Here is a 24023-nt window from a genome sequence, read left to right as displayed (position 1 = left end):
CTGGTCTATCAGGTGGCAGGGTCTGGTCAAAGAAGGGCATGCGTGGTCTTCGGCAAGGGAGACAGGATGGTGGTGCAGAGAGTCTAGACCCTCAGGGCAAGTCCTCGCCACCCCTGCTCCCAGGGCAGTTGTCTTTGTGGCCTCCCATCCCTCTCTGTTTCATCCTCTATAAAATGAGGGGCTGAGCCCCAAATAACAGGCTTCTTTGCTGTGATGCAAAACTACCGAATCTTTCTTTCTGACACACAAGGCATCGAGCAGCCTCTGAAATAAGCAAAGCCACTAGCAGGCTTCCTGACTTGGCTTTGTAGGCACTGAATACTCCCTTGAAAAATAAAAACATAGAGGCACTTTTCTCCTGGCTGTTTATTACAGAACGAAGAAAAAACACACTGGCTTGAAACAGACGCCAGATTTCAAATGTAGAGGCGAAATACGAGGTGGCAATTAAAATGTGATTACACAAAGTCTGGACACTGAGGAAAGTTTACAGGACAGTGGGCGTGGGTTTTCTATAACAGACACTTAAATATACATGACAATAATTGCAGATAGAAACCATCAAAGACAAACCCCAAATCAACTATTAATGTTTACAGATGTTCCCCCTCAAACCACAGAGCCTTACATCAAAACAAATACTGAAAGGCTTTAAACCAGGAACAGCTCGCCTTCACCCCACGAGGGTGCACACAAGCTGGGCTTTTTCTCTCGGTCTGAATGGTAAAGGGAGGAGGATACTCTAGCTCCTCAAGGTGGATTGCTGAGACAGTGCTCGGCGCACACGCTCTCTCTGCGCCTCTCCCAGATCTGGAGAACTCTCTCAGCCTCCTGGTCAAGTGTCTCTGTGGGGCACTTAATGATAAAACGGCTTCTGCTGTAAATGCTCATTAGGAAAGAGCTAGCGGAGACTGAAAGGTTTGCAAAAGAGATTAAGAATCACACAAGGCAATAGGATTTTTAGTGAACATAGAAATAAATGGCCAAGTGGTTTTCTATTTGGCATTTGTCAACTTGCACAACAACTCTTGGTCACATCCACATTGCTCATTGCATCAAAACCATAAGCGACTCAGCCACCTAGCTTAACAAGGTATCACTGGAGCAAACAACACAGTCTGCATATTTGTAACAATGTATAATAAACACAAAACAATGCATAGTAAACACAACTCTACTGAAACAAAAGCCGTCGCTTTATTTACAAAGTCACAAAATGAAGTATAAATACTTCTGTCATTAATGTTTAGGAAAACCATTTACAAAATTTTCAAATATGTACACGTAGCTTGAAAAATCACCAGCTTTCCATTTTGTCACAGGTAGAGGGAGGGATAAGCATGGGCTGACAACACCACTCAAATTGTAACGGGAGACAGCTGCGGGTGTGGAGTGACACCACTCCCTAGAGCGATGTCAACGTGGGCGTTTCTATGGGCATCCTGCTCAGATTTAAAGCGCCCCAGCATCCTGGGTGACTTGTCCAGCATTCTGGGCTGTGGCATTTTGAGCAGCAGCATGCTGTTCCAAAATGTCATCGATCAGCCTCAAGTTGCACACCCAGTCTTCATCTGGGCTCACACAGGAGCCTTTCAAGAGAGCTTCAATGAAATCTACCTCATTGCAGTCAGGTGACGAAATCAGATCATTTAGTGGGGGTTGGGGCTGGCGCAAAAAGTCGGCAGGTGGCAGCTCAGGGGGAATACCCGTTCTGTTGAACGGACCTGGGAACTGGCTGGCGGCAATGGCAGAAGCAGCAGCAGCGGTGGCAGCAGCAGCCACATAGCTTGGTGGCTCGATGCCCTGTATGGGGCTCAGGGGACTAAAGCTGGCCATACCCTTCTGGAGGAACTTGGTGGTGTTTGCTACAGGCACTGGGCCCCGCATCGGGCTCTGCCTGAGGCTCTGACTGCCCAGCAGGCTGAAGCTGGGGTTGTTGGCCAGAACAGCACTCACCTTCTGGCCAGGCCTGCCTTCAGAGGCCATCTGATTGGGAGTCGCAACTGTCGGCTGCGATGGGAACACTGGGGCCATCAGGGGCACTCTCACAGGCGCCTTGGCAAAGATGGAGTTGCTATCAAAATGCTGCTGAACACTATTATCCACTTGGCTCAGGGGTGGTTTCCCCGAAACTGCTGTGGTCACAGCTGCTGCCGCTGTGCCCCATGCAGCATTGTTAAACACAGTGGGAATTCTTGGCACACTAGGCCGTCTGAGCTGGTGGGGACTCAAGGACTGGGTGCCCAGGGAGCTGGGACAGAACCCAGGCAGGGGCACTTTTGGTGGGGCGGCCTTGGGACTCTGCGTATGCTGGCCGACAGGGCCAAGACTGCCCAGGGGAGTCTGGCCTGAGTGCGAGGGGATGGGAAACTGGGAGCTGGAGGTGGAAATTCCTTGCCGCTTCCCCAGAGTTGGTGAGATCGCTTCCATGCCCTCGCAGCTCTGGTGGCTGCTGAGTGGGATCATTCCTGGACTCAGATTGTTCTGAAGGAGCCCAGTTCTGGGTGGCATCAAGTGCTTGCTAGATGGGGGGCTTGCCTTGATCCGGCTACACTTGGAGGTGACTTGTTCTTGGGCGGCTACATACAGAGAGAATTGGGGATCAGTTCCAAAGGCATCCTCCACTTGGGCTGCGGCCACCGGAGTGAGGCTCCTGGCCCAGCACGGACTTCTCACCTCCCGCCCTTGGCTCTCTACTGAGCCCCCCGACCCTGCTCCCCAATTCCTCACAATTCCCCTCATTTCTCTGCCCTCAGCCTGGACTTCCGTTCTTCTGGGAAGCTGCCCCAACTTCCTAGGTCTGTGCTCACCAAAAGCAGATCACACTGGACTGAAATGGCAGCTGATTTGTCTCTTCAAGAAAACTGGAAGCTCCCGGAGGCCAAGGTCCATGTCTGCTTTTACACTCAGTGCTCTGTATGCAGGGCCTGGCACTGCCCACCCTTTGACAGGTGGTGCATATTTTGTAGAAGGAAGGAAGGGGCCAGGTGGGGTGGGCTGGTGGCAGGAGCTAGCTCAGTCTCTTCAATTCTCTACCCGATGGATGTGACCTGGGACAGCAAGTGAGTGTGGTGAGTAAGTGCGGGTGGTGCTTTGTTCCCCTCTGTTCTCCTCATAGCCAAGATGGTCTCTGAGTCCAGATCTGGGGCTCAGACAACATTTGTACAACTGAGCTGTAATGGGGTTCCTTTCTGAAGGCTGAAATCTAGGAGTTGACATTCTGGACTCCCTGAGTTCTGAAGAGCCTGGGGATGGAGAGACATGGAGCAGAAGATGGAAGGTAGAGTCCCAGGTGCCTAAGATGGGAAATGCATCTCCCCTCATTGTCATGAGAGTCCATTCTAGCTGATATCTACCGTGGCCAATATCTACAGGTACTTTTTTGGAGTGGACACTGAGTCATGTAGCAGTCATATGGTTTACCCAAAGTCAGGTAGGGGAGACAGTGCAATCAGGGCACAAGCCCAGTGTGTCTGACCCACCGAAGAGTCCATGCTCATATCTACAAAAATGATTTCTTTCTCTTGTAATGGTGCCTAGGTTCTTTTATTATCATGGCATGTGTATGTTTTTCAACTAGGTTACAATCTAGCCCTATAAGGTTAACCTCCTGGAGGCCAACAGCCTTCCTGAAACTTGTCTGTGCTGTCCCTGCAATTGGAGTGTGCCCAGTGTGGCACTCCAGCCTGGACAAGTGGGACACAGACTCTGCTGGTATCAGGCCAAAAGAGGTCTTCCATAAGACTGGAAGAGCGATGGTGTAGAGGTGTCACAGGCTACGATAAAGATGCTGACCACCTGTTGAGGGCAAGCAGCCTCTCCTGACCCTCAGACAAATGCTGAGTGTTCCCAAGACTACCCTTGGCCTGGTCCAATCTCATCCCACTGGTGCATAAGGGTTGCTGAACTCATGACTCCTTGGCTAGCCTGCAAGCTCCATGAAGTGGGAACTACATCAGGCTTTTTGCTAACTGCTGTATCCTAGGCCAATAAATGTTGATCACATTTATAGTGGGGACCCCTGCTATCTATCTGTGGAGGCTCCGGGAGCCCCTGACACAAACTTTCTGAAGCAGAGCCTCCCCAACCCCTTTTCCATTTCCTATACCTGACAGATGTCCCAGAAACCCATTAGAAATGGAAGGTCACTGCAGCAGTGTGTGAATATGTGTGTGGGAGAAGGGCAGGATCAGAGCCCTGGGGGTGTGGCAGCCCCCAAGTGATTCTAATCCAGATCCTAGCGGGTGTGTACCTGTCCCATTGAAATAGCTGCTTTAAGGGGCCTGACTCAGGGAAATCAGTCTCTTGAATTAAATGATGATTTTGGAGTCATTTAGACCAGGCCTTCAATTGGGATCCTGCTCTTAGAGTTGGATGAATTATTTAACTGTTTTTCAGATCTCTTCTCTCTCAGTGCTTTCAGAAACACAGACAGTAACTGCTTACTCTGAAATGAATTCTCACCCCACTTCCACATATGCACCCCTTGCCCACCCCCTTGGGAACACTGGCCTTAACTGCTTACCTTGAAATGGACTCATCTGTTGGGAGATATATGCATTCTGCCGTTCAGGGGTCATTGCCATATGACCTGATCTCTGTTCCTCTTGCTAAACAGAAAATGAAAAAGACAAATTAGATTACAGCTACCAATAAATAATTAGCCTGAGGATCACTGCGTGGGGACCTAGGACTTGGCTTTGGTGTAGCAGAAAGCATGAATGAACACACCAACACACATTCGCATGCATGCCCCACCCTCTCGAGCAAAATTCCACAGGTATAAATAAGATTCTGCACCTGGGTTAAAAACACCAACTGCAACAGCATAGAATGGGGCAGGAGAGACAGAACTTAATAGCAAGAGCACACAGAAAAAAGATTTAGGCATTTTGGATGTCCATCTGCTCAGGATGGGTCAAGATGGGTCAGCAGTGAGATGCGGTCACCAAAAGAACAAATGTAACTTTAGGTTGCATTAATAGAAGCAGAGTATGTAGAAGGAGGGAGGTGACAGTCCTGTGCTAACTCTGCCTTGGCCAGGCTATACCCACAGGAGTCTGGGCATGCTAGTCTCAGGGAGACCCAGACAGACTGGCTGCATTCAGAGGATGGTAAGTAATGAGAGTGGGGATTGGACTTCAAATTACCCAGACAAAGAATGGCTGAGCAAGCCAAGGATGCTGTGGCTGGGGCAGAGCAGACTGTGGGCTATGTAGTGGTGGATGCCTAGCCTCTGCAGGGCTGTCACAGGGAAAGGACATTGGGAAGAGAACCGAGGCTTGTTCCTGGTGGTCCTGGCATGAACGGCCGGATGATCACATGGTCAGGTGGACACAGTCTCCAACACTGGGAGTAGCCAAACACTTACTGCCAACCTCCCGCCCTTCTCCTGACTAGTTGCAGCATAGGCAATTCGGAGGAGCTTCCTGTCGCCATCTGAAAGCTGGCGGGGTGGGCAGGGGGAGGAGTGAGCCAAGTTTCAAGGCCGCAGTTTCAGCACTCAGTCTGGGATTGGCTCAAGGAGCAAAGGGGAAGAACATAGCCAGGAGGGAATAACATGAAGGCCCCCAGACCCAGAGAAGGCATGACTTGCTCTGAGATCGTCAGCCAATTGGTGTCAGGTTGTGAGTTGGATCCAGGTCTGACTCCCAGTCCAGTGCTTGAAGCCTCCTCACCCCACATAGTGAGGGGAGCCCGGCCATATCTGCTCAACTGCTGCCATCTCTCTCCCTTTCTCAACCACCAAGGCAGCTCTGTCTGGGAGCACATGCTCCAAGTCCACTTTCTGGTCTGTGTCCCCCCAGACACCAGAGGACTTGACTCTACAACATGGTCTGCCCGTGCAGTGCCTGCTTTTCCAGCAAAGGGCTTCTGGGAACCCTTCTCTGCACTCGGTGGGGCTGGCGGGAGTGGGGCGGGGTAGAGACCCAGTGCTTGGGACTGTGCCCGGCTCTCAGGCCTGGCAGCAGTTCCTGGCCTTGGTTCCTGCCAAGGCAGAGAGGACAAACACATGGCACCGGGAAGACTACACCAGAAGCAATTCCACCAGACTGGGGTTTGCTTTTCTATCCCGCCCTTAGCCTGCTTCCTCCTGGCCCCTGCCTCCCCCTCCACTGGAGCTGCTGTGTGGGCAGTGAGGGGTTGTTTCTCAGCTGCCCTTCTCCCTGCTGAAGCATTGGCAAGGCGGCAAGGGGTGGGGGTGGGGTGGAATCTGCCTTCTCAAGCTCTCATTATACTGAGCATGTCTCACCCATTATTTGATGTCATCTAGCAACACCCCATGTGGACACTGAGGAGCATGGGGGTCACATGACCACTTCCCAAGGCCGCACCATCCGGATCTGCCTGAGATGGTCAGGGTTGGTGGCCATTTCTGAAGGCAGTCCTTTCGCTTTGCCTCTTCTCCTTGTACCAGCCTCAGGACATCAGGGCAGAAGATCTACAGTCCCCAGCTTACTGATGTGACAGCAGAGGCTCAGAGAGGTTAAATGACTTGCCCAAGGTGACACGGCTAAGAAGTACAGTATCTCCTAACTGCAAACCAGGTGCTTCTGCTGCTTCTGGGGACAGATTCCTGGGTGGCTGGCTAGGGCTAAACGGTCCTTAATTCCATCCCCACCGGTTGCTGCATTAGTTTCATCAAATAACACAGTTGTACAGAGGTCGGGGTTGGGGGGAAGGGGCAGATGGAGGCTAGAGAGTGTGACTAAGGAAACAGGAGGGGAAGTGTGGTAAAGTCCAAAGGGAGGGACGGAAAGAGAAAGCCAAGCCCAGGGGCGTGCCAGACAAAAGGAAAGGCCATGCCGGAGCAGGGCAGGCTTCAGCGGGTGCTGGGGCGTCTTCATCCTAGGAAGCACACATTCCAGAGGACCCTGGAGTCTAATGGAAAAGCTGGCCAGCGTATCACTATGGAAACTGCCAAGGCCACACAATGCTGCTGACACCCAGCTTGGGTGCTGGCGGCCAGCTCTGCAGGACCTTCAAGTCCAGGGTGCCACCAGCAAGCGAGGGCCCTCCATGGACTCTTCACCTTACGGCAGTGTCCAGAGGCACCACCAGTCCTCTGCTGCTATGCTGGTCCTGCTGTACCTGGCAAAAGGAGCCAGAGCATTCTCTCCAGGCCTCCCGAGGAGGCTGCTTCCTTTGTTTTGCAGATGGAGGCTCCCATCCTTTGTTCTGAATCAATGTGCTCCAAAGATAAGCCCCAAGAAAACAGTTGTTGCCTTTTGACACTGACAATTAGAATCGTTGGAAAATGGAGAAAACAGGAAATGACAAATGGTTTCAGTGACCAGGAGGAAACTGTGCCTGAAAGTTGCTGCTTTGTGACTCGGACACTCGCTTTCTGTTCTCTTATGAAGGACGGCCTAGGCCGTGTGGCCTTTTATAAACAAAGCTATGAAGGGGTCGTCAAATTTTCTAGGGTTGCAACTGTGGCACTAGGTCCTATTGTGCCAGGTGACACTGACAAGCAGCACTGAGTTCTGTGCGAGCCCAGGTGTGCTTCTCTCATGGTGACCCCCAGAGAACTAAGGCCCGGCTCTTCCTCTGTCACACCCCCTCCCAGCCCCCACCCTCAGACAAGGGACCACATTCACAGTCTCAGCCAAGATGACAAACTTGGAAGTTCTTGGGATGCCTTTCTAGAAGCTTCAGGCTGATGCCAGGAAGCTGTAAAGCCCCCACCTGTCTCTGGGGGTTGTGTGCTGGGCAGCAGAGAGGGGAAAAAGCCCAAACTCCACCACTGCCTGCTGGCACAACTGAGCCCATGCCAGGCACTGCACCAGCTTCACTCACCAGCCAACACATGCTAATGTCTCCTGTTTACCCAGGTGCAATCACCTGAGTGCTGCCTTCTCACCACTACACGGGAAGAATGATCTCGTTACCAATTCAACCACTTAAGGGGGCAAAAGGACTCCAACTGGGGAAAGGCAGAGGACAAACGATCAGTGGGACTGAGACAGATGCCCACAAAACGTTCCTGGATTTCAGATGGATTTGGGCTGAAGTTCCTTGCCCCATGATCCCCTGGAGGAGAGCATCCTGACTCAGACAAGAATTCAAATGACATAGCTTCTGGGGGATGGCAGTGAATGGATCCAAAGCCTTGTTTTATAAAGAATGTGGAGGAAGGGAGGAAGGAAAGGAGGGAGGGGGAGAGAGAGAGGGAGAGAGAAGAAAGAAGAGGAAGAGAAGGAAGAGGAGGAGGAGGAAGGGGAGGAGGGAGGAGGAGGGAGAAGGGAAAGGGAGGACAGAAGAGGGGAGGGAGGGGGGAGATTATCTACCCCTCCAGCTAGGGAACTCCTGTCTCCTTTCCCAGCAGACACTGCTCCATGAGTGCCCCCACAGAGAGCCAGCCTGCTACACAGCAGAAGGGTTCAGCTACCTGTCCCAAAGGTTGAGCACTAGTGTACTCCACAAGAAAAAGCACCTTCTTTTGTACTTTTTGGAAGCCAGAATTAGAAACAACTCATTCACACTTCTGACTTTTCCTTTGGAATGACAGGAAGATAGTATACTGCATGGGACCACCACCCATTCAAGATCTGAGTGGTGGGGACCTCCACCCCCACATGGGTGGAGCCCCCTGAGACCCATGGGCTCTGACTGGCCATGGCCCATAGATAGTGACAACGTAGACAGTGCTGTCTGAAGCCTAGTTGGAGGATGGATGGATGCTCTTAGGAAAAAATTCCCTTCAGTCGTCCTTCAGAAACTATAGCGGCTTCCTGAAATGAATGGCAGGCAAGTTTTGATTGTTTCCTAAGTTCCTCCTAACTCTCAGAGCCTGTGACTCAGCTTCTCCAGAATGCCTGCAGGGAGGCAGGACCATTGGGAGTAATGAGCACGAATTGGGCCACTTCTCCCAGTGGACTGTTAACACCAGGATCTGGGGTGGAACCCACTGAACACCTGCCCTTTTGCGTTGCCTTGGCTCAGCGCCTTTCCTTGCCCAGAATGCAGCCAGAGGGATACGGGCCACAGTAACTCTGGGGCCCCTGAACTTACCTTCCCGAGACCCTGATGGGAAGGTATTGCTTACATGACAGTCCAGTCAGCCCCTCTGTCACTCAGTTGACGAACATTGATCATGGGTCTACTGTGGGCCAGGCTTTGTTCCAGGCATGGGGATAACACCGTTTGTCTCTACTCTTATGGACACAAGTAAATCAATCAAAGCAGATAATGCTCTAATGACCACCCAGTAGGGTGAAGGAATGGAGAGTGGGCAGGTGCTGGCAGAAACCTAAGGTCAAGTCATGGGACCCCAACAGGGAACTGGAACCTGCCACACCATTTTCGATGTTAGGGATCTTTCCTTGCTCTTCTGGAGACCTCACCCATTGTAACGGTGCTGCCCTCAGGTTTGAACTGGTCTGAACCTGTCACTGGGGCTTCACAAAAGGAATGCCATTGAAAGCAAATGGCAGAAATCTGTATATGAAATGCTTTTTGCCCTTTGTTTTCTGTCTTCCCACATGACCTATGACTGCTGCAAACTCTATTCTGACTCCTCAGTCTTGGCGGGTCTGGGAAGAACTTGGTTTAGATGCTGGGAATGATCCTGGGCAAAGGAAACAAATATATTTCCAGCTTGCCTTTCTTCTTCCCCTGCGGTGCCTGCATCCTCTGTCTCGCACTGACTCACAGGCTGGACTGACAAGGCAGTTGTGTTGAGAGGGAGGATTTAGTGAATGCCAGGCCTGACCCTCAAAGGCCCCCAGGTGGGGCGAATTTCCAAGGTTCTTAGAGAAGATTTGGGGCCACAAATCTGCACTGCCCCTTCACTGCTGGGTGAAAGCTGTTGGCTTGAGAAGAGAGAGAATAGGTGAGGGACAAGAATTCTCAAGGCAAGCTAGCTGAGATCCTTTCATTTGTGGCTTCCAAAGAGGGAAAGGCAAGGCAGACAAGGGTGGAAACAGCGACATCCTGAGGGGACGATGTCCGTTTTGCTAATTCTGTTTCCCTGGCAGCTTTGTGCTGGACAAGATTTCTCTGGTTTCAGCTGAAGAGTGAACAGCTGAGGAGCTCTGTGACTCTGAGAGAGAGAGAGAGAAATCAATAGCCCTTGAAAGGAAAGCACTGCTTGTTCTTCCAGGCCAGGGCAGGCAGGATAAAGAGAACAAGGCTGTACATACCAAAGCAGAATTTCCATTAAAGGCCAGAATCCTGGCAGGCCCTTTCAGCTTAATGACCATCTTCTGATCACTATCACTTAGAAAATGTTCATGTCTCCAGTTTTCTCTGCAGATAGGGCAGACATCCTGTGCACATTGATATTTTATGCACCAGATGCAATTCTCTGCAAAGGCCCCCTCTGGCTGGTATCCATCCGCTTGCTCTCATGACCACTAATGTGACTCTGGGGGCAGGTCCAGCCATTCCTTCTAGACTCTAGAATCTAGAGGATGATCCCAACTCACAGCCCTCTTGGACAAACTTGGTTTGGATTCCTTCTGCCTGTACTACCTACCAGACTGCCAGTCCTCCAGTAGGGCAATCCAACTTCCTGCCTCTAGGGTGTGGGAGTCCTGGGCGGGGTTTGGAATTCACAGCAGATGGCTGGCAGGAGAGGCAGTTCCCGAGCACCCACTAGGTACCAAGCAGCAGGTATCAGGTGCAGGGCTTCGGAGGTGCAGAAGAACAGCCCCTGTGCCCCTCAGGTTCCCAGTCTGGCCTCAGGGACAGACAGGCAGGCATGGAAATGGGGTACTGGAAGGTGTACAGCTGAGGGAGAGAGCAACTGCACCTTGGACAATCCCCCACTCATTTCCCTGGAGGTGGGGCTGAGGCACCTGGAGCACTCTGCTTGCTTGGGTTTTCCCTTTGCCAAAGAATGCCGGGCAGAAAGTAGAGAACAAGCAGGCCCAGGAAGCACTAGAAGTCACTCATGGGTGGACAGAGCTTTACCTTCGGAGCTGTCACCTCCTGTGTTCCTCCCAACAACCCTGTGAGGCAGGCGGACAGGCTGAGCAGGGGACTGTGCCCCATTGACAGATGAGGAAAGCAAGGCTCAGGGGGAAGTGACTTACCTGCGGCATCGCAGCTAGGCAGTAGTGGAGCGGGCACCTGCCTCCAGGCCTTCGGATCCCAGCTGCCCCAGGGCGCTGCCTCTGAGGTGCTGTACGAGGAGGTGACTCGGGCCAGCTCATGAGCAAACGAGCTGCTGGGCAGGAAGGACTCACTCCCCAGGGCCTGGCAGGACGGGGGCTGTCGCCCGAGGCTGACCTGGGGGGGCCTGGCTTCCCCAAGCTTGCAGGCTTTGTCTACATGAGTCTACAACAACCGATTGAACAATCCATCAGCTGCTTGGCCACAGAATGGTTCTGACTGATCTTGTTACTGCCCTGAGTGCCTAGCTGGGTCGTTTGGGTGTTGTGGTTATACCCACCAACTGGCTTGGTGGAACAAAACCAAACAGCTTTGTGAGCTTAGCTTGTCTTGGGTCACAGACTTCTTTGAGAAGCAGTTATAAGCTATGGTTTCTCTCCACAGAAAAAGCACTTATGGTGTCTCCCCCTTTCCAGCCCACCAACATTTTATATCTAATTTTGGGGGGTTTTCTGGGCCACTTAATGCCCATCCGTGGATCTCATGTGAAGACTCGCCTGGCTTGAGAAATCACTGTCTTGTTGAAAATGGGAACAAAGCTAAGTCAGCTAGCTGGTTCATCTGCAATGACTTTGACCAAGCCTGAACCCACCCTACCCCACCCCCACCCCACTGACCACCCCCCACAACGGAGCACACAACTCTAAACTGGTTTGTAGGTGTGTGTGTGTAAACACGCTGAGGAATCTGCAAAACCAAATGGTGAGTGCAAAACCAAACAGTCATGAGTAAATCTCACAATAACCATGTCCTGAGCTGCAGCCCTTGTTGAACTATACCCTACTAGGGCCCCAAGATTTTAGGACTTCTGTGGGTGGTACCTCCTCTTTCTATCATGCTTTAGAAGACAGGGATTTCAGCAGAATTGAATGTATTGAACATATGACCCATTTTTTTTCAGCCAAAGGCAGTTAAAATAACTTCATACTTGATATCTATGTCAGCAAAAGCTGCAAAACGCAAATGGGTGGCTGCCAAGAGCCCTGACACCCTGACGAGCACATCAAGTGCTTAGCAACAGTGGTGTCCAAAGGACCAGGTGGAAGCCTGCCTGGATGAGAAGTTGCTCTTCTCTCTACATGAAGCAGCACCTCTACTCTCCTGCTTTTAATACCTGAGCTGTGAGTGATCATCTATGTCCATTAGCAAACATCCCAGTGGAGAAGGAAACGCTCATACCTGAAATCTAAGCTACATAGTTGGAATCACTTCAATTTATTGCAATAAACACTTACTAAGCGCCTATTGTGGGCAAGTCTTTGCAATGGATAATAGTTCAGTACATATTTTGTTGTAATATTTGAAATAACAATAAAAATTGCCACCACTGAATGTATTGAGCATTTGCTGTGCTTTAGGCACTAACCGAGGTTCTTTAAATATTTGGTCTTATTTGATCTGTATAAACAGCCATCTATGAGAAAGGGACTATTATTGTCCTTATTTTACAAATGAGGCCACTGAGGCCCAGAGAGGTTAACTAAGTTGCCCAAAATCATACAGCCCATTAGTAGCAGAGCAGGATGCAAACCCAGTCTTGCCTCATTCCCAAGCCCACATGTCGTTTGCATTGGTATGGATGTGTGCATGTGTTTAGTCATTAGCACGTTATATGGCAAGCAAGTTTTGAAACACAGAAACTTAAAATGTGCCATTAAGAAAAGTACAAGCAAGGTTTTCCAAGGGGAGGTGTGGACCTCCGGACAAAATTTTAAGAACAAATTATAAATACTTAAAAATGGGAATAAAAAGACAACCTAACTACCTGAAGAGTTTTAGAGATGACTCATGCCCACCCTCTAAAACCCAAACAAAAACAACAAAGTCAAGAAAACCCATGAAATCTTAGCAAGCAATTTCTATGTACTTGTGAAAAGGATTTCTTTACCATTCTAATGGGATTTGTGCCAAACATAGAGGTCTCAGTGCCCCTCCCGTGGGGTGGTTCGTGAGTACAGAGCTGAGCTCACTGGCCATCTGCAGCTTCATGAAATCAAGCTCCAGTTTGTCCTTGGAGCAAGGTTATCTGGGACATGAGCAGAGACATTGCTTTCTATAATGGACAATTCTTTCTGCCTGCATACCTAGCTCCTTGATAACTTTAAACACCATTTTATAGCCACACTGGAGTTTTGAAGACCTCAATATGCAAATATTACTCTGGCTCTGATTACTTGTCTGCTCCATGACAACACACTCTAAAAGCAATGAATGGGGCTTATTTGTAGAGAACTGAAGCGTTTTAAGCTTTTGCTCAGGAATCCCTGGTAGCTTCGTGTGACTTGTAAGATATTAGTGATGGGTCAAGAAACAGGGCCCCCCATCAGCATTAACATACGCTTGCAGTGCCTCAGTAGTCCATCAGGCAGAAAAAACTGCAGATGGCACATGGAAATGACCAGCGGCGGAAGATACCCCGACAGCGTGGGCAGTTCTATTTCAGCAGCAATCAAGAGGGGGCCTGGAGCCACTCAATCAAGTGGAGCAGGATGGGAGCAAGCACTGTGCAGACCAATGCAATCCCCAGTTAAAACACAAAATAAATAAAAGAGATGAGATTCAGTCTCTTGACTCTGACTGACTGGGAGCTTTATAGCTGATGCTTGTGTCTTTTCTCCATTTTATTTAATTAGGAAAAGAAACTGCTTATCACACACTCTAAGTGTGAGGTACAACCTCCACAGAAAAGGTTGTTAGGAACATTTCAATTTCTAGAAGTTTCTAAACACAAGGTAAATCCATCTCTGTCCTTGGGATCACTGCGCATCTCAGAAAGGCAAATCAATCAGTAATTGGTGGGCATAATTACTAGCTCATGGACTGACAAGTTCTACACTATTTCAAATCTCACAGAAGTAAGCCATGGGACAGATAGAGTCTGATAGCGGTGCCCCATTTCCTGGAGGTCACACCTACTCATCCCCCTGGACCCTGGGCTTCTCATGAATGTCAGAGTGCTTGCTGGAACCAGGGTCAACCCAGTTTCCCTTTCCCTGAAAAATCCTCCAATGGCTCGCACCAGACTAGAGATGCAAGTGCAAGCACATCCACCCTCTCAGCAGCCAGGTTTTGCGCTCCATAATGTCACGTACCACCAGTCATACCAATTTCCTTGGAGCTCTCCAGACAGGCTGCCATGTGTGCTCAGCCCTCTGTGCTTGTGCTCCTTGGTTTGCCAAGCCTGGAATGCCCTTTCTCCATGATTGTACTCTGGGAATTCTGTGTGTCTTTTGAGATGAAGCTCCTCCACCCTGGAAATTCTGCCTCTCTTTCCAGGTCCAGCTTCTGTGGCTGAATACCCTTGGCTGACTAAACATTCTTGCCGGGCCAAGTCTTAATCATCTCTAAATCCCTCTGGTGTCCCGACAGTATCTAGCCCAGGCAAAGGGCTCAGCAAATACTTGCAAAATTCAATAAACTTTACTATGTTACTAGCTTGGCATGGTGTTCTAGGCACTTGGGAGATTATAATCTGGTGAACATTGTGCTAGCCTTTTTTTCTGGGATAAACATCAATGATAAACTGAGCCTTTACTCTCATTTTAGCATATCTACTCATCTCTTTTCAATGCTGGTTGGTTTATAAAACCCATTAGTAGAACAGAGAGTGATCATAATCATATGGTGAAAATAACATCAGCTAACACATTTACTGAACATACTTTAGTGTGCTGGGCACTGAACTCTGTGCACACATGAATTTGAGATAGATTGTTCCTAGCTAATAAGACGAGGAAGTGGAGATGGGCTTACTCAGATCACACAATAGCAAGGTGGGGTACAGACAGAAACCAAGCTAGAAACCAAGAAATCCCCAGGTTTGGAAATGCATGGGCTCCTTCTCTGCACATGGTGAGGAGCAGTCAGGTGCTCCTCCTTCTTTCATACTGAAATAACTCTGCTTTGTTGGCTGTTCTGTGACACTCTGTGCTATTCCGTAGCTCAAATGGCTCTGGTGCAAGAAGCTCAGATTATGACTAACCCCCATAGATATTCAGCTGCTTTGCAAGAAGTGGATGACTGCTCTGGGTTTATAAATTATTGACTAGATTGGATATTGGCCCAATCTTCACTCTGGTGATTCAGAAGGAGACGTATGCACATTTGCAAGGTTATAGTAGTGCACTCTAATTACACTGGCTTCTGAGAGCTTGTAGGTTTCTTGACTTAATCATTCTGGAATTAAGGTAATGGATCCTTAACACCTTTTCTTTCTCTGACCTTTACTAACCATGTAACAGAAATGAGCAGAGAAAACCCAAGAAAGCGAACTGGAGACTTGATGAGTGTGCCAAAGACACCTGGAGTCCAAGGTCCTCTGTGGCTCCCTGACTTCAGAAGCCAGCCTCAGTTGTTCAAGTCACTCATGAGGTTACTATGCTAGAGCACTAAGTATTATCCAGATAGCCCAAAGAGGTGAAGGCAGACATGTGGAAGAACCTGGATTTTGGGGCAAGTTGGTGAATGCCTCCTGTCCCATGTCAAAGAGAGGTGATAGGAGACAACTTTGTGAATTTGAAATAATGCGCTGGGGAAACAGAAAAATGTCATGTGAGTCACTCTTCTTGGCTTTTTTCTTGCCATTACCCTACTTGGCCAAGTGCAAATGGGATTTCAATATATCATAAGTATGCATCTATTGATAACAATGCAAGAAAGCTGTACAATTCAAGTCTGAGATTTTGTAAGAAACAGAATTTCAGAATCTCTGTAAGCAGCGCCGTCCAACAGAACTTCCCGAGTTGATGCTGAATCATCCCAGAAAGAATAGAATGCTCTAGAACTGTGCTGTTCAATATGGTAACCACTGGCCACATGAAGTGTGTAGCACTTGAAATGTGGCTAGTACAAATGAAGAACTGAACTTTTTAAAATTTAATTTTTAAAATTTAAAATTTAACTTCTAAAATTTAAATAGTTACATGTGACTGCTGGCTACAGCATTGGACAGCACAGCTCTTTGGCATAGAGGCTAAGAGTCCAGGCTTTGGAAAAAGAGTGTCTGGACTTGAATTATGTGTTTGCCACTTCCATGCTTTGTAATTGTGGGAGAGTTACTTAACGTTTCTGTGCCTTAATTTTCTCATGTGCCTTAATTTTCTCATTTGCAAAAGGGATTAATAGTTGTATATTATTCATAGAGTGGTAAAGGTTAGGAGGACTAATAGAATTAACACATATGCAGTGCCTGGCATGTTGTATGCACTCCAGGAAGGTTAGCAGCAGTATTAATTAACAATACTTCCACCATGTATTGAGCCCCTTTCAACGGTCCAGGCACTGATCTATGAATTTTACACAGATTAGCTTAAAACTGGACATGCTGTTCTAGGTGTGGTCTGGCCAACATGACTCAGCAGGACCTGTGTTTTGGTAAAGTAAATTAATAATAATTGATGATGGTCATGATATTATAAATATTTATTGAGAAGTTACTCAATGTAAGGCACTGACCCTTTCCCAGGGTCATTTCAATTAATGAATCCTCAGAACAATCCTATGAAGAAGGTACTATTATGATCCCATTGTAAAGATAAGGAAACTGAGGCACAAAAAGGTTAAGCAACCTGCCCATGATCACCCATTGGTAAATGCCAGAGCCTAGACTAGAACCTAGGTATTGTCTGATTTCAAAGCCTGTGCCAAGCTTTGTGTGATCAAAGTGCCCAAGTGAAACTTTTGTTATTGCAGTAAGTAGACTAGCAGCAAGAATATTTTGGAAGGCCACTGGGATTCTACAGCTGTGCAATGGCTGCAGGGCTGGCTGCTGTGAGACCCAGGTGTCTTCTTCTTTTTATAATAACTGTACCTTGAAATGAGAAGAACTCCAAGTTGGGGAATCTCTGTTATGATATGTGTGGTATGGTAGGTGGAGGAGGTAGATAAGTTTCACTAAAGAAATTCTGGCTGGGCACAGTGGCTCATGCCTGTAATCCCAGCATTTTGGGAGGCTGAGGTGGATGGATCACCTGAAGTCAGGAGTTCGAGACCAGCATGGCCAACATGGTGAAACCCCATCTCTACTAAAAATATAAAAATTAGCTGGGCATGGTGGTGCATGCCTGTAGTCCCAGCTACTTGGAAGGCTGAGGCACAAGAATCACTTAAAACTGGGAAGCGGAGTTTGCAATGAGCCAAGATCACGCCACTGCACTCCAGCCTGGGTGACAAAGTGAGACTCCATCTAAAAAAAAAAAAAGAAAAAATAAAAAGAGAGAAGAAATTCTACAGAAAACTCGATGGTAGCGCCAATCCCATTCATTTGGTGAATCTGTTCTGTAAATTTGCATTTTGTAGAAGTTTTCTTGGAGCAGGGTACCCCCTAAGCAAGACCTGGAAGAGTTTAGGCTTTCCTGGAGTTTTTCAATCACGAATGTATATAATTTAACTTTAACATTTCAAAATGTAAGTGTTTATGACGGACTGAAATTGACTGGGTCCAAAATCAAATTCACTTCATCATGTAAATTCTCAGACTTGAAATTTAATTACAAAATTAAGTTCAACTGATAAATTGCTACTTTGACAAGGGGAAAAAGAACCCAATAACAGAAAATGGTAGAACCCATATAAAGAAATGAAGGAATTACTATCCCCTGGGCAGTCACCTCACTGTGGCACATTCCTGTGGATATCCCATAGTACCTGGCATAGAGTAAATCTGCAGTACACTTCCCACTTCTGAGGTTGAGGCTGTGGGGCAGTTTCACAGTGACCAAGGCTGTGCCTATTGTCAGCAATGCTGGGTAATGAGGTTGGTGGGCCTCTGGGCATCATGCTACTTGGGGGAGCATCAGGGACTGGGTAAAAGGGAAAGGGCATTAAGGCTCTCCAGAGTCTAGAGTTTCAGTAGCCAACAGAGGCCTGTGGCAATCGTTGCCCTGACAGTTTCTGGAAGGTTTCTATTTTCTCATGATGATGATGATAGTGATGATGACAATAGCTACCATGTATTGAACACATACAATGTGCCAGATGCTGAGTGAAACACTATAAATGTTTACTAAGTGAAATGTTCAATACCCATGGCAAGCCTGAAAGACGGGTACCACTATGATCCCCACTTAATAGGTGGGGGAAAATAAGGTTCAGAAAAGCAAAGTAACTTGCTCAAAGTCACACCATATGTAACTGGCAGAGCTGGAAGCTGAACCTGAGGTTGACTTACATGAAAATCCAGGCTCTTAACCGCAAATACTACAAATGCTTCAATATGAAGCAATATTCAAAACATAACCCTCACCCCAACCCCCACCTCCCTTCCCACCCTCAAATTCCCTCAGTATGTCCTTGATGGGTACAGTGAGCGCTGCTGATAGGCCTTGGACTTCCAAGGGAGCCGCCATCCAACTAACTGTCACGTTTGGGCAACTGAGGAAGGGAGTGGCAGGATTTCCTTTGGAGATTTCCGGAATTAGACAGCAGATTTAATGCATGCATCTAAATTCTCTCTCTCCCAGAGCCTCATTGAAACTACAGTAAGAGTTTATGTTTTGTTTTGTTTTTAAAGACAAAATCCCACCAGGATAGAGAGAATAGGAGAGGAGATAACAGCATTATAATTTATGAAGCTAAAATGTAGATAGACCAGGATAAACTGACTACACAGCACCAAGGAAGCTGAATCACAAGACAGCAGAGGAGAAAACTGGAAAGGAACGTGGTCTATATGGCAGAATCTTCCCCAGGCTCAGGAAGAGGAGTTCTAGATTATCTCAGAACTGGGAGGTAAAGTGGAATGGGGGGATATGGCCAGTGTAATGGGGTTGGGCTGAAAGCTGGTTAAGGAGCGGGCAGATCTCTAAATTCCCTCTCTGACTCTATGTCCCCAGGCATCTCCCTGTCCCCCAAACTGGAAGAGGTCTGGCTTGACCCTTGTCTGGCGAATTTCCTGCTCTGCTTTCCTAGTCCTGCTGGCCGGATCAGCGGAGGCCACTCTTCACCCCACAGGGACGTTCTGTGTTGCCCTACACCTGGGAACTGGAGGTACTGGAGGCAGGCTGCGGTGAGTTTGAAAGCAAAACACAGAGGGCAGTCCAATCTCTTTGGCCATATTTCTTCTGTATATCCAATACCATGTCCACAACTCTGCCAGTGTCCTGATGGTTGTGGGCTCTACACATTCCCAGGAAGCTGAAGGCAGATAATGACCAGGGACAGGTCAGCCTCTCTTCTTCTGAAAGCCTTCGTCTACTAATGGCCTGGGACTCTTTCCTTAAATGCCTAGATTGTGCTTGCCAGTAAGGTTTTTTGTTTGTTTGTTTGTTTGTTTGTTTGTTTTGAGACAGAATCTCACTCTGTCGCCCAGGCTGGAGTGCAGCGGCATGATCTAGGCTCACCACAACCTTCGCCTCCTGGGTTGAAGGGATTCTCCTGCCTCAGCCTCCTGAGTAGCTAAGATTACAGGCACATGCCACCACGCCCGGCTAATTTTTGTATTTTTAGTAGAGATAGGATTTTGCCATGTTGGCCAGGCTGGTCTCGAACTCCTGACCTCAGGTGATCCACCCACCACAGCCTCCCAAAGTGCTGGGATTACAGGTGTGAGCCACTGCACCAGGCCAAGGTTTTTGTTTGTTTGTTTGTTTTGTTTTGAGACAGGGTCTCACTCTGGTCACCCAAGCTGGAGTGCAGTAGCACAATCACGGTTCACTAAAACCTCCAACTCCCTGGTGGGCTCAGGTGATCCTCCTACCTCAGCTTCCCAGGTAGCTGGGACTACAGGCATGTACCATCACACCCAGCTAATTTTTTGTATTTTTAGTAGAGACGGGGTTTCCCCATGTTGCCCCGGTTGGTCTCAAACTCTGGGCTCAAGCGATCTGCCTGCCTCAGCCTCCCAAAGTGCTGGCATTACAGGTGTGAGCCACTGTACCCGGCACCACCACTAAGCTTTAGAAAATGAAGCAATTTACAAGTTTTAGTCTATTAATAAGTGATGAAGCTCTGTAGAAAAGCAGGGGAATAATTATCTTTTATCAGGAAGGTCACATGGGGATCTGCTTGGGGGTTGTCAACATTCTACTTCTTGACCTGATCAGTGTTGACAGCAGGTTTTCATTTTTTACTTCTTTATTAAACTGTACATATAGGCCTTGCACACTTTTCTACATCAATGTTATATTTCACAATAAAGGGAAAAGCTATATACACAACTTGATACCAGTAATGTGAAATATATAGAAAAAAATGACTGAAATACTGCACTCCAATATGTTCACACAGTAGTCGTTTCTGGATTATTTAAACATTAAATGTTTATGTATTGTATTATGCCATGAGGTTTGTGCTTTCCACTTTTCTGCATTTTCCAAGTTTACTACAAAAAGTACATATTACTCTTATAATCAGAAAGTCATAAAATATATTTAAAGAGACAAAATTGAAACTAATAAGGATCAACACAAAATAGATGAGCCATCTGTGGAAATCTGCGCAGAAGAATACTACCTAAAGAGATTGGTGACGTGCATGATCTCACTAGGATGAGCTCAAAGCTTGCAAGAGCCCAGGGTCTATTTCTAGGGCTGGCTCTTGGAAGCCAGGATAGTTGTTATCTCTGGGAAGAGGGAGGGGCACACAAGGGGCTTCTAAAATATTCTGAATGTTCTATTTCTGAACCTGGTTGGTGGGTACATGACTGTTGGTTTTATTATTATATGTTTTATATACTCTTCCGTATGTATGGTGTGGATTCCAAAAAAAGATTTCCTTTAGAGGAAACCAGGATCATGTAAGTAGAAAATATGGTGCTATGTTGAAGGAAAAACTCAAGTTTATATAAAATCATCATCATTTATAGGTTTAAAAAGTTGCTTTGGAATTTTGGTCTAACTGACTTGTCTTTTCTGCAGCAAATCATGCTCCTTCTGGACCTGCTCCAGGCAGAGGGGATTAGGGTGGGTTCAAGGCTGCAAGTACTTAGCTCAGCACACTCTCCTCATGGGATTTAGGGTTTGTCTGGTGTTGGCTCTCTGAGCGCTTGTCAGGAATGCCAACCCTTCCAAGGTTCAAAATTTGAAGGCTGCCTTCCTACCCCAGATTTTGTCCAAATAGATACTCAAGTATGTGTTTCAACTACAAATGACCCTGTGCTTTCCTGCTACTCCTCTCTTTCATGGTAACCTGTCTGATGTCCTTCCTTCCCTACATTTATGGGAGGGGGATCTCATTCTCTGTTCTCCTGTCACCGAAGCCTCCACCTTCTGTCTTCTTCTGACCCATCTGGTTTTCCTGGAGCCACCTCCTCTCCTTACCACCCTCACACTTTTGTAACTTGAGGAGAAATGAGAGATCACCTAGTCAGGTCATCATTCTCTGTAGATGAAGAGGCCCAATGGTTTGCTCAAGAATTGCCAAGTGAGTTAAAGACAGAGAGTATGAGAGTCAGCAAGACCTACAGAAAGCATCTATCCTTACTGTTTTGCAGGGACTTAGTCTTTGTGTGTGGACCCCTGGAATGCCACCCACTAAGAAACGTTGGCTGACACCAACTCCCCACTTGGTAGGTGGGGACACTGAGACTCATGGTAGGAAAGGGCCTTGCCCTAAGCCAGGGCTGAGTGGAACTCATCACTCTGAATTTTCAGTCCAGGGCATCTTGTTGCGACTATCCCAAAGGCAGCCACTTTCCCTGGTCTGAAAGACAGGAAGAGAGAAGAGAAGAGAAGGGTGGAAGGCAGAGTATGCAGCTTTGATGCATATCCTGGTGAAAAAAGATCTATATGAGAAGCAAATTTCACGAAAGGGAAGAGAAGAAAGTGTGCCATACATTGCTGGCCCATTTCAACCTTGCTTTGATTCTTGCTGAAAAGGATACCCTGTATTTCTGAGTTCAACATGCAGGCCAGTGTTGGGGAAGCCACTGCACCTCTACTTTAGCCTCCAGGGCTGTGCGCCTGCAAATGACCTGCAGCCTTGGTGCCTCACTCTCCAGACTGCATTTTGGAAGATGGGACAGAGGCTTATGGAAGCCCACATTAGAACAGGGGAGCAGAATGGGTGAGATGGGGGATCCTTGATAGTGAACCAGATGAAGGAATGGTAGTCAAATGCCAGGCCTCCTTTGTGACTTCAATCCAAAGGCTCTGAAGCCCTTCCAGGGCGGAACATCAGGCATGTTTACCCCCACTGTCCTCAACAGTGACAGAGGTGCAGTCTTGGGCAGCTGGCCATTTTGAATGCAACCTCCTTAATCTCAAATGGGAAGGCTCCCAGCAGGACCCCTGTAATCACACCTGGAGGAAGCTAGACTAACCAGAACCTCAGTACAGTTCCATCTGGGATGCCCAGGTCTGAGACGAAAAAGGTAACTCTCTTTTCTGAGTCCTGGCCCAGTTATGTCTCTCTCCGCCTCATTCTCTGAGATGCCTGTCTCCCCTTTTTTTGTCCCATCAGGAGGCAAGAGCTATCACTAGGCCAGACTCTGCCAGAAGCCAAGCCAGCTTGTTATCCAGCTTCTCAGGAAGCAAAGAACAGCCTTGTTCCTATCTTATCTCCACTGTCCCCTGTCCCTGCTCCACCTCCCAGCCATTCAGCTTCTGGTTTTCCTAGAGCTGCCTGCTTCTTTGTGGTTCTCCATTCCTTGAAAAGACTTTCTAGTCATTAGTGTCTATAAATGGCCACTTAGCCCAGATTACAGTGAGGTCAACAGCTGGGGCTCTGAGAGTTGTCACACACTGGCACAGGAGAGGAGGCTATTCCCCCAGAGAATTCGGAGGGCACTCCCATCCACTTACAACAAAAAGCCCATCCACTGTGCTTGGCAGTAGGTGATCTGAGAACTAATGGAATCAGGTTAATCCTGTTGCACTGTTCAGTGAGGAGAGCAGTGATGGGCACTGGAAAATACCAGAGACGAGGCAGGAGACCTGAAATCTAGGCTTAGCTCCTCATATACTTGCAGCTGTGTGACCTCAGACAACCAGTGTTACCTCTCTAAGCCTCAGTTTCCTCATGCAAAAGGAGGGGGAATAACAACAGAGCCCACTGCTTGGGGGTGTTGTGAGGACAGGATGAAAAAACAGAGAAATCCCTCAGTACAGGACTCAGTGCAGTGGATACTCTTGCAAGGGCTGGTTCAGCCTCCTACCCCTACCCTCACCGGTATAAACAACTCTGGCCTAGAAGTCAGGTCACCTCAGTTTTAATCTCAGCTTTGCCATTAGCTGTGTGAACTTGAGAAAGTCCCTTTGCTTTTTACACCTATTGAGATGATCATGTATTTTTTGTCTTTTATTCTGTTAATATGGTGTATTACGTTGATCGATTTTCATAGATTGAACCAGCCTTCTATTTCTGGGATAAATCTCACTTGGTCATGGTGTATAATCCTTTATACACATGTTGCTGGATTGAGTTTGCTAGTGTTTTGTTGAGGATTTTTACATCTTGATTCATAGGGGATATTGGCGTACCTTCCCCTTTTAGGGCCACAGTTTCCCTACGATGATGTAGTTGAACTAGATCGCCTCCAGGGTCTTTCAGGACTCATGTCCTCTGATTCTGTGAAACTAAGAAAATTTAAGAAATCATGATTCACAGGCATCGGGCAGGCAAAACTTAGACTCCTTGTAGCATAATTAGGAGGCCAAATATTCAGTCTGCTTATTTCTCAAATAACTTTAGTGTCTTCAGTCTGCCCCAACTCTGAGGCCTGATAATCTTTAGATGCTTATGATGGCAACTAAAGCCTACCAGCTAATTCATTTTAAAGTTCTTCCAAATGCATAGGGTTTTATTTTTTCTAGACCTGGGTTCAGATGGGGAATTCGACAAACAATGGAAAGGGGGAAAAAACAACAATCTAAACACTGAGTGACAAAGTAACAAAGAAAGAGTCTAGCTATCAGCCAGTCAAGCCAGCCTTGGCTTTGTTATCCAAAGTAGTCAGTCTAATTCTACCA

General features: G+C 47.7%; 1 protein-coding gene across 1 annotated transcript in view; it reads right to left on the bottom strand.

Moving 5' to 3' along the window:
- Positions 1-348: 348 nt before the first annotated feature.
- The window catches only part of MAMLD1 (mastermind like domain containing 1), a 146849-nt gene continuing 123174 nt past the window's right edge, over positions 349-24023 (bottom strand). Inside the window, exons 6-8 of the mRNA XM_025372601.1 lie at positions 4526-4610; positions 2026-2579; positions 349-1956 (exon numbers count right to left, since the gene is read on the bottom strand). Coding sequence (XP_025228386.1) covers positions 1453-1956; positions 2026-2579; positions 4526-4610 — 1143 coding nt within the window. The 3' untranslated portion in view covers positions 349-1452. The remainder of the gene's footprint in view (positions 1957-2025; positions 2580-4525; positions 4611-24023) is intronic.

Source organism: Theropithecus gelada, chromosome X (assembly GCF_003255815.1).
Source record: "Theropithecus gelada isolate Dixy chromosome X, Tgel_1.0, whole genome shotgun sequence".
Lineage (NCBI taxonomy): Eukaryota > Metazoa > Chordata > Mammalia > Primates > Cercopithecidae > Theropithecus > Theropithecus gelada.
The sequence above is the reverse complement of the archived record's forward strand: the minus strand, read 5'-3'. Positions and strand labels throughout refer to the sequence as shown.